Source organism: Cyrtonyx montezumae, unplaced genomic scaffold (assembly GCF_038088225.1).
Source record: "Cyrtonyx montezumae isolate F1298 unplaced genomic scaffold, pur_monq_1.0 scaffold_3, whole genome shotgun sequence".
NCBI lineage: Eukaryota > Metazoa > Chordata > Aves > Galliformes > Odontophoridae > Cyrtonyx > Cyrtonyx montezumae.
The window spans coordinates 47,009,898-47,020,663 of NW_027072034.1; the positions used below are offsets into that span (position 1 = coordinate 47,009,898).

At 36.6% G+C, this 10,766-nt stretch overlaps 1 protein-coding gene across 2 annotated transcripts in view; it reads left to right on the forward strand.

Moving 5' to 3' along the window:
* The window catches only part of SMS (spermine synthase), a 49,813-nt gene extending 41,507 nt beyond the window's left edge, over positions 1-8,306 (forward strand). For both annotated transcript variants that reach the window (XM_065741468.1, XM_065741470.1), the window contains exons 10-11: positions 5,324-5,439; positions 7,646-8,306. In XM_065741468.1, coding sequence (XP_065597540.1) covers positions 5,324-5,439; positions 7,646-7,688 — 159 coding nt within the window. In that variant the 3' untranslated portion in view covers positions 7,689-8,306. The remainder of the gene's footprint in view (positions 1-5,323; positions 5,440-7,645) is intronic.
* The last annotated feature ends 2,460 nt before the right edge of the window (positions 8,307-10,766 follow it).

Consider the following 10,766-nt stretch of genomic DNA (forward strand, 5'->3'; position numbering starts at 1 on the left):
CTGTTTATGTCATCCAAAACTCAGACTTGTGTTTGATGTCAGGACTTCCATGCTGTTCATCTCCTTGCTTGTTAGTCACTCTGAGATAACAAAGGAAAGAAACTTTGGCTGTGTTCAACTCCTTCCCTTGTTATCAAAAAATAAAACAGAAGACTGTTAAAAGCAAAAATTAAACTTCTCTAGTATACTGTGACAGATAATATCCAGTAGCTATGACATGTAGAGTAAGTTGTGTAAAAGCAATACGTAGGGAATGGGCAAGTATGGAGTGGGTCCCTTCCTTCTTCTTCCAAATTACTGGTCCTCTTTCTAAAATCAGAGGAAATATAGTGACTTCAGTTTAACCAGACTACTTGAAGAACACATCCTCTTCGTAGTTGAGGCAAAATTAACTGGAACTACCAGCACTAATTTAAGAAATCTTCATATTTTTTACTATTTTTATTTTAGGGAGTTGATTTTTATCATCTGCCCAGCACTGTATTTCTTACTGAAATCATTGTGCCATACTTTGTAAAAACCTAGAAACTAACATCCTGTGCATGACACATCTCATGAGATGTTGCTTGCATTGTACGCAGGAATCATAGATTTCCATCCTGAGACAGAAGGGACCCACAGGGTCATTGAGTGCAGTTCCTGGTTTGGCATAGGATTGTGTGGAAAAAATGGCAGAGAAAAAAAAAAACAGGTGGGCAGTTTTTAGGAACTGGACTCAGTGATCCTTAAGGGTCTCTTCCGACTCAGCATATTCTATGATTCTTCCACAGAATTTATGTCTTGCGAGTGCTAGGAGTAATTGTTGTTTGGAAATGGGCATGAGCTGTCAAAATGTTTACAAGCATTGAACAGACTCTGAACTCAGAAAGAGCGAAGTAGTTCAAGAATTGTCAGTCATGAGCAAGGTAATGAGACTGGGTAATCTGAAAGTTTAAAACTACCTTTCTGTGTCAAAGGGATGCTTGTTAAGGGTAAAAAGAGAAAAATCAGCATTCCCCTATTTGTTCTCTGTCAAATTGTTTGAAATAGTCAGGACTGCAGGAAGAGGATTTGGTAAGGTTTCTGTGTATTCTGAAAATAAGCCACGAGAGTGGTAAAAATCTGATTTTGCCATTTCTCCTAAACAAAAAAGAAAGTGCTTAGTCATAAGTTTAAATTTTATTAAACACTCAGGTCAGTACTAGTTGAGTAAATAGTGGATGTTTAGAAGACGAAATGAGTTGCTCTACCATTCAACTGTTTTTGTTATGTGGAAGACTTAACGTGTTATCTCATTGATCCCTGTATTGCATTCCAGACATAGTTCCCTTTGTCATATTTCAGTGATGTGAGATTATTTAAATGCATCGTTATTAGCACAGTAGTCGTAGTACAACCATTCATGTCTTAAAGAAAGGTGTGAATAATGGTGAATTTTTTTTAATACCTTATTACTGAGGTGAGTTCATAAAAAATTTTGTAGGCTTAATTTTCAGCATTTTCTTGAGTAAAGCTGAATAATTAGAAAAAAAAATTGTAACTGTGGTGCTATAAAAACCTGCTGTGTGTGTCCTGAAGGAGAGGTTGAAGTATGTAGCCTTTAAGTAAGATCTAGGTATGTGTAGACTGCAGAGCCGTGGGTTTGAAAAGTAAAATTGTTTATTGCCACATTTCATTGTTCCAGAAATGTGTTTGTCACGCTGTTTGCAATGATTTCAGTTGCTGAAAAAGGGAGGAAGGATAAATACTGAAACAGCAGACTGGGAAACTGTCTATAAGACCCTTAGATCTCATAGTGTATCCTGTTAAACTTCCTTCATAGTACTTGTACGTTTTGTAAATTACCTAGCAGTGTTTTCTATTTATGACTCAAATTATGCGCACAGGTTGTTTTTTAGGTATTTTTTTCTTCTGCATTCAGTCTGATGTTGAAACAAAATTATATGTTTGGTAGAGGGCAGCTGAACCAAGTAACTACTGCAGTGCCCTGGATAATAATAGGTTACTAAACAAGTGCTGCACTAGTCTGTTGTGCTTTGTGCAGCTGTGCTGCATTAGTACTGTATCTTAACTTTTTACCCATCTCTTTCTGTTTTCTGAAGACTACAGAGATTGTTAAAACCATCTGAAATCAAGTATGATTATTAAGCATAAGGTGTGCCATCTTCCTTTGCAAAATAACCACGTACACTGAGTTTGTCCATGGAATATAATCAAAATAGCAATTAAATCCATATTTTATGCGAGTTCTCTCAGAAGAATTTTTGAGAATACAGGTTTTTAAAAGATGCAGTGCATAAGATTTATTCTAATCCAAAGTTTTCCTTTTCCAATTGTGAAAATTTGAGCATGATGAAAAAATATCAGGAAGAACTGTTAAGATAAAATCTCTTCATTTCCTCTGGAAGCATAAATGTATAAGTACCTCATAGTGAAAAAAATTTCTACCGGTATTGAGAAGTAGAAAAAAAATGTTCAAATCCCAAAGTCAGAGTGTGCATTAAAAGCTTTATTTCTGTTTATTGCCTGATGTATTATGTAAAAAATGATGTTGATGGAAGATGTGTAGTAGGCATATTGGTTTTCATAAGAGCTCAGGTTGTTTCAGCTTCTGCCCCGTTTCTAAGAGCATCTGTGCGTCTATTCATTGAACTCATCTGAGTTCCTCACTCTGTGAGAATTAACTTTCAATGACGTTTGTGTGCACTTAATTATTTTAAGGCCATTTTTAAACATCTGGGAGCACTATGAAACAGAAGTTAAAAAGTGAAGTGCTGATTTCTTGAATAAAAACTGTTCTCTGGGAGTCACCCTTTGCAGCATATTAGCAGAGGGACTTATAAATGTGAAGTACAGGTAAAGTGGGTATTTTGAAAAATGTTGAATGAATCCTTTGTTCCTGGAGTCCTAATGGAACTTGTCCTTCATTCTGAATTAGCAGTTCTGAAGTACTGAATTAGGTGTGCCTATGAGAGACCTATAGTCTTTTAATTAATCTAGTTCCTTCTTAGCTGAACTGTATGCATTCTCTCAGCCTCATGCAAGTTACTCATGTTATTGAGGGCAGGAGGAGGCAAGATATCTTTTTCTATAGTAGAAAAAAAAAAAAGGCACAAACATTTCCAGAAGTTGTTGAGAGCAATACTGCTGTGCCATGGGCTGAATCCGTTGCTTTGGGCTTTCTTTGTACATGCTCTGAACTTCACAAGAAAAAGAGAAGATCAGAAGCAGTACTTTCTTACAGAGTACTTTTGCTGGAAGGCTTTTGGCTTGTCCAGTCAAGAAGAGAAAGGGTCATTCTGGAATTAAGAAGCTGGCAGTATTTTTTACTGATACTGTTTGCTGATACATCCAACCAGTGGTTGTGAGCACAGCGAGGCAGTGAGTGGTGTGTTTCACCAGTGGTGACAGTACGTCACCTCAACTGACCACTGGCTGGTGAAAAAATGAAATGCTATTTAGTGCTTCTGTTTTGACAGCTAAGAAATCTGAGGAAGAAAGTAGACTTTGTGACTAAGCAAAGGTAGCAGGCATTCATACCATAAGCTGGTGAACCTAACCATTTGGGAGGGATGGGGACTCGTGTTTCCTGAAGATGTCTCATTCTGACCCACATCAGTGTTAACATAATAGGTAGAACTCATGTATGGCTGTTTGTGTGCAGTGTGCTGCATGGTTAGACTTAGTATTTGGAGCCTGCTGGTTGAGCTGCGGATTCCTCATGAGGGAGATGGAGGGGAAAGTCCACAAATGTGACTGTAGGTCAAGGACTGCTAACACTTTCTTCCCCTTTAGCAGAATTGGAGAGTGTCTCATCTTTGTGCTGTGCTGCAGCAGTAGTTCATTCACACTGGGCAGGTCTTTATTCAGCACCTCATGCCTGAGACACTGAGTCATGTGTAGTCTGTGCAGACTGTATTTAACTATTTCATTATAAATTATTGTTCAGATAACTTGTGTTTTCATGTGCCTCTTAAGTCATTGGTTAAAGTCACATGTAGTCCACTTAGTTTTGTAGAAGAGGCAAGAAGCTGCACTCTGTTTTTTGGGGGATGGTAGTTCCGTTCACACTTTTCAGTGGGTCTCAATGACCAAAGTAGCAGATTCAACACAGGAACTAAAAGCCCAGAAGAACAGATGTTCAGAGCCAGGTGAAACATTTACCTTGAACCTCTGAGGAAAGAGGAGGGAATACTTTCTGTGTGAGCTGTACGTTGTCCCTAGAACATGGAAAAGAAGAAAGTGTAGAAAGGAGTGAAGGTGAGAGAAGAAAGGAAGATAACAGAAACTCACAGCTGAAGTGAAGCTGTCAACTTTTTTCTCTTCAGTTGTAACTGAAAATTGTACAGTGAAGTTTTTCTTGCTGAATGGCTTAGATCCTCCTGGAGATTCTTTGAACCAGTCAAATGATTTAGGTGTGTTTTCTTTCAGTTTTAAACCTGTAATAAGTGCCTCATCTAGGGAGAGTTCATAGCCAAATGACAAGTGTGAAATGTCATTTTAGTACAATATAACAGATATTGTGGATTGTTATGTACATGTTTTTGTTGTTGTTGTTTCTTTTTTAAATAAAAATCGGAAGTAGTGTGTGCAAGTATGAAGAACACAGAGTTAAACATGTTCTTGCTAGACTTCATATCAGTGCATGTAGAACATCATCTCAGACTTTAATTTAATTTGTTACAGTCTATCTGGGTTATTTGGGATCTTTGTTATTGATGCCCTGCTTACTTTGTCTGTTAATAGGTTAACTTTTCTTAGGAGGTGTTTTTGTTTTTTAAGAAAAAAGCTAAGTAAGAAGTACATACAACAGCTTAATACTGTGGCCTACAGCCATGGAACTTGTGTGATTTGTTTTGTCATATTGTTTTATGGAAGAATTGATTCAAAATGAACAGATTGTTTTTTTTTTTTTTTTAATACTGCATTTAATGTTTTAAGACCTAGGCAGTGTTAAGTAATAGAGAAAATCTGGATATTGTAATGCTATTTACTGATATATTCAAGCAGTCATAAAGTAAATGGTTATTGTGTAAATGTTACAGCTAAACCACACTCAATGATCTGTTCTAACTGGAAGCCATAATGTAATAGTTACTTCTTCTAATGAGAAGATAGATAATTCCTCTGTACTTATTCTTTCTTGAAAATACAAAAATTCTTTTTGCTGTAGGCAGAATGAAGGCAAGCTGTTCAGTAAATGTTAAATGTTAAGAATTGCTTCTGTCTGGTTTTAAAGTATACGGGAGCCTTTCATTAATGTCAATACATATATATATATATATTCATCTGTAGTTTTGCTTCTTTACTTGATTATAACCAAGACTTTTCTTTTTTTCTTCAGGGAAACTGTATCAATCTGACTGATGCCTTGACTCTGTATGAAGAACAACTTAGTAGGCTTTATTGTCCTGTGGAGTTTTCGAAAGAAATTGTGTGTGTTCCCTCCTATATGGAATTGTATCCTTAAAGACTGAGAAAATGTAGAGAATGTGTACTAATAAATCAAGCAAGCCTAGATGGCTTAGAGGTAATGAACTTGAATGCAAGAAGGCAGTTCTACCTTCAAAAATATATTAATATAATTCATTCACTGTGAAAAACCTGCAATTTTGCATGTAATTTCAGGAATTATTTTTTAAAGGTGCCATAAATTCACAGGTGGGAAAATCATCAGCACCTTTCAAGATTAGGCTATGTTTTTCTTCATGTTTTCAAGCATTGTCAGGTGTATTATTTATGCAGTGAAAAATGACGTGGCTATAGTATGCAAGGTGCTTTTTTTCTTTTGAATAATACATATAAATATATTTCTAGTAAGCATACAGGCACGACATTTTTAACAAAAATATTATTTAAAATGGTCTTTAAATAGATAGAGCTGAGCTTGAAAGTGAATAGTACTTAAAGAAAAATGAGGAAGGATTTTTTTAGTTTACTTTTTCTGACTGAATTAAGAACATGATGGTGCAAGAATAATTTATCTTGATGACTTCAGATTAGCCCAAAGAAAGATGCATATTAAAAATATTTTCAATTCTGACTTTTAATTTGGTTTTGTACTTCAGATATCCCTTTATCTGTACCTTGGACTTTTATCATCTTTCTTGAAACTTAGATTTCCAATTAGAAGGTGGTATTTATCCAGCTGGAAAATTATACCTACAAGGTACTTCATAGATGACTGAGATGTGGAAATTTGCGTTGTGACAATATATAAAACCTGCAGTTTTTAATTCTTATTTCAGAAAATGACTTACAGTGTTCATTTAGATTCTTGAAACCTCTTGAGCAGTTGAATGAATCTTATAACTTAATGCAAATATTTATTTTCATAATCTGACAAAAAATAAGTTGTATGTGTACCTGAATGCAGCCAAAATGCTAAGCAAGCTTGTCACATTTTATAGTTATATTTTCTTTGCCTACTTCCAGAATAGTTGTGTGTAATTGCTGCTTGAAATATTGGTTTTCCAGTGTTGCTGTGGGGCTCATTTGAAATTCAAGGATCTATTGACACAAAAAAGAACTTTAAAAGGGTTTGTGTCCATGAGGTCTCTACTATGACCCTGTACTGAACATGCTGGCTCCTATCTGGAGTGTGTGATCTCACTGTGTGAACAGGAGAACATGTATCTTTACATGAGTTTACTTAGGTTATATTAAGTTTTGTATTCCAGAAATCTGTGACTTACTCACCTGCTGTTCCTGTAATTTAAAAAAAAAAAAGGCTATGTCCATGTCTCACTCTCTCATCTGCTCATTTGAAAGCTGCTGGAATTACATAACTCTGACCTCTCATGTGCTCAGCATGGCAAGAATGTTCTTGAGATCAGTTGTTCTTGCTGACAGGAGCATCCTCAGAGAATCGTGGCTTGGGCATAGCTACTGCATGACTGTGTTGAAGCTGGGTCCTTCTCCCAGCAGGGGAGGAGCAGAGATTACTGACACAGCTCATAGTTTGTAGTTTCTTCTAGCTCTAGATTGACTATAACCTAGATTGGTTATATGAAGTTCTGCTTTTTGAAGTGTTTGTACACCTGAGGCCAGCATCACAGAAGACTGCACAAAAAAGCCTAGGCAAAATTAGGATGTGTCTACTCAAGTGAGCATTCAGCATAGCTCTTGTTGGGGCCTTTGAGATGTAGTAGATAGTATAACGTTTGCCTAGTAAGATATTTGGGCACCTCAGTGTTCAGTTGCTGAGCATTTCGTTATTTATTGTGTGGTCATGTCTGTTATAGGAATTCATAGATTATTTATCTGGATGTTAAGTTCTTATTGGAGCTTCCTACTTGGCTATCCAGAAGGTGAGTGAGGGGGGGATTCCAATTTGGTGATCAGAGACTTGGAGTTTCAGTTGCTCTTCATGAAGTATTTCTGTAGTTTGTTCAGTGGTTGCAGTGCATAGTGCACATACTGAAAATCTGCAGCAAGGATTAGAAAATGGCTTTGCAGAGGACTTCAGTTTCAGTGGGACTGGTGTTCTCTTTTGAACTGTTGACTAAAAAAGAGAATCCAGAGAGATTTTGCTTTTGAAGTTATCTGCCCCATCTCTATGAGCTGTGAGTTTTCAGAATTGAAAGATAAATGAAAAGAGCTATTTCCATTTTAACTTTTGTACTATATAGTTTTGTTTTTTTCCTTGACTGCTTATTTTCTCCAGGTGGGTGTTCTACACTATTTGGAAGAAACAAACTGAAGTCTGAACATCAAGCTTATTCTAAATGTACATGCTACATGAAGCATATAGGCCTGCCACGTGGCACATATTGGCATCTGGAAACTTTAAATTATATGCTGTAGATGATCCTGAAACTTAGTCACGCTATTGATTGTGAATTCTTTAAATGTTCTTTTTATTGTTATTTTAATTTAAAAGCAAATGAAAAATGTATATTTTGATGAGCTAGGGTGTTATTTTTGAAAGTCAACTTAAAGATGAGTAAGCAGCAAAACTATGTAGCTGCTGAATGCACTGAACCTTTAGAATGTGATCGTTTTTAGTTTTTGTAGATCTTCAGAAACTTACTGATTAAAAAAGACATCTTGAGCATTTCATCCCTGAAGGTGGTCCATGGAGCTTGGTTTTTTGTTTGTTTTCTACCAGATTATTTTCTTCAATCTGTAATGCTTTTCAATGATGGAGGGCTTTTTTTCTTTGATAGTTGAAATTTTATACTGCGGTGTTTCCTTTTAGAGAAGACAGGCATAACAACAATAAAAAAAAAACAAGGGAGGGAGAGTGGAATGGGACCTTCTGAAAGAATACCCCCAAATCCTTAATTGCAAAGGGAATAAAGCTAGAAAGTTATTTTTAAACCTTATTTACTGTAGTTTCCTTCATTTATCAGATTGCTGTCATCTCTTCTGCAGGAGAAAAGAGTCCTTGACCTTTCACCTCATGGACATCTTTAGCTGCCACCCTAATTGATTATTTAGATTTTGATATGGATGTAATAGTAGTTTATAGATGTACTTGGAAGTCTATCAGCATGAAATTTAAGGCTGATATCTCACTACAATGCAAGAAATTAAGTGTATTAAGGTTCTTGTGATACATTCCTCAGGCTTATGGGAAACACTAGGTTCTTGAAGAAGGAAAGATTGCTTAACAGGGAAAAGAAATATGGTTGTGATCTAGATTCATGTGCACCAGTATTTCTTGAAAGTTTTGGAGCAAATAGATAGACTTCAGTAGGATAAGTTCAGCTTGTATTTCTTTAGCCTGACCACATTGTGTGGGGCTCTTGCTGATTTATTCACTTGCGATTTAAAAATCTGGAAATTAGGTTGCGTTGTAGTTTTGTTCTGAGAGAGAAAACATTTTTCTTAAATTGTTTATCATGTTGTCATAAAAGTTATATTTTTATAAGAATGTTCTTATGTACTAAAAGTTTGCTTTCAGTGTTCAAAAGACTCCACTTCAGAGGAGATAGGAAGGATATAACCATTCTGTGCATTTCTGTACATTGCCAAGATAGAATAAAAAGTACGCTATCCCAAAACATAGCTATGTTTATCCTAAGCAACACTTAGTATTCATATTTTCTTAGTTTTGTTGGAGGGAGTTATCTTTTTCCTTTTCCCCCACTTAACCAAAACGATACTGTTCATGAAGAAAAATTACACTCCTAGGATCTGTATTCTTAAACAATACATAAAGAGGAGTTTTGCTGCTTCCCATATGCATAAACTGTTGATGAAATTGGAGTGACCCGTGTGGAATGTGAATGAAACTGGAAAAACTTGTAAAAATGTGCCCTTTATTTCATATCTACAGCTGTACTGTTAAACTGCTTTCAGTTTGGAGAGCTAAGAAGTGTTCTCCTCTTATTGTTTCAAGTGATTATAGGTAATGCTGATTCTTAGGTACACATGGGTCACAGTTCTTGGCCTACAATCTGTGTATTCTGAAGTACCACCAAAGAAAGGAGGAGAGATGAGTGCTGAATGCTTTATCTCTATTTTATCCGTCCCCTGTTATTGCCTGTGACCTAGTAGTAACTCTTCATTTATGATACAGGACCATGATCAGTATATTGTGTAGGTACAAACAAATGCAGATGTCTTATTAGCAGTTACGTGTACCCTTAACTTGGCAAGCATGAATATTCTCACTGATTCTTAAGTGTGATTACCATGTAGGTGGTATTAAGCACACAGGCATTCACTAAGACAGGGCTTACTGCATGTTTGTTCCAGAGTGAGTTTGGTAGGTCTAGAAGTCAGTCACAACAAGTAGGTGTGGATTGCTTTTTAGCTAAGGCACTTGTGAACTGGAAGATGACTTACTATGCTTGCTGACTTGCTGTACCAAGGCTAGCACTGTGTTTAGCAGAGATATTTCCTGAACAGAGATGCTGGGTGTGCAGGGGTGTTCTGTAGTCCCCTGTCATGACCAAGGGACTTGAATTAGGTTTTTGTAGGTGAGAGTCAGCAGTGCTTTCAACTGATAACAGTAAAGAGATTTGGGGGATTTTTTTATTTTTAATCTTTCTAATGTAGGATTTTTTAAGTGATAGTTGTAGTATAAAGCAGTTCGGCAAACACTGAATATTACCTTTTATTTTTTAGTTGCTGAATTGATTCTGAGCAAGTATATACACACTGTCAGTTTTTATTTATTTGTTGCTGTAGTAGAGGATTGGGTTTTTTTTGTTTTTGTTTTGTTTTGTTAAGAGAAGGAAAATAAACTGCTTTGTGTGTTAGAATTTTCAAAAGCAAACTGCAACAGCTGTTTGGTTTTCCATTTTTTAAGGCCAGTTAGGAGTAGCTATCATTGCTGCACTATGTATGCAAAGAGTTCCTGAGATGCAGTTGACATTAGGATTTTCTGAATTATTCTTTGCACTAAATGCTGCTTCCACCTAGAAATGTGACTTAGATACTTAAAAACTTGATTGATGATAATGTGTGCAAAGAGAAGACTTCTGGCTTTGTATCTACTGCATCAATGCAGTGCACGTGTTAAAATAAAGGTACGCTATTACTGCTGGTGTGTGGGTTTTTAAATGCATGTAGATTCAGTGCTAAAGTTAATGGCTATGTAACAAACCTAAAGACACAGAATGGTCCTTTTACAGAGTATCTTTTCATAGAATCATAGAGTGGTTTGGGTTAAAAGAGACCTCAGAGCCACCCCAAGCCCCAACCCCTGCTGTGGGCAGAGCTGCCCCCACCAGCTCAGGCTGCCCAGGGCCCATCCAACCTGGCCTTGAGCACCTCCAGGGATGGGGCACCACAGCTTCTCTGGGCAACTGTGCCAGAGCCTTAATGCCCTCTGG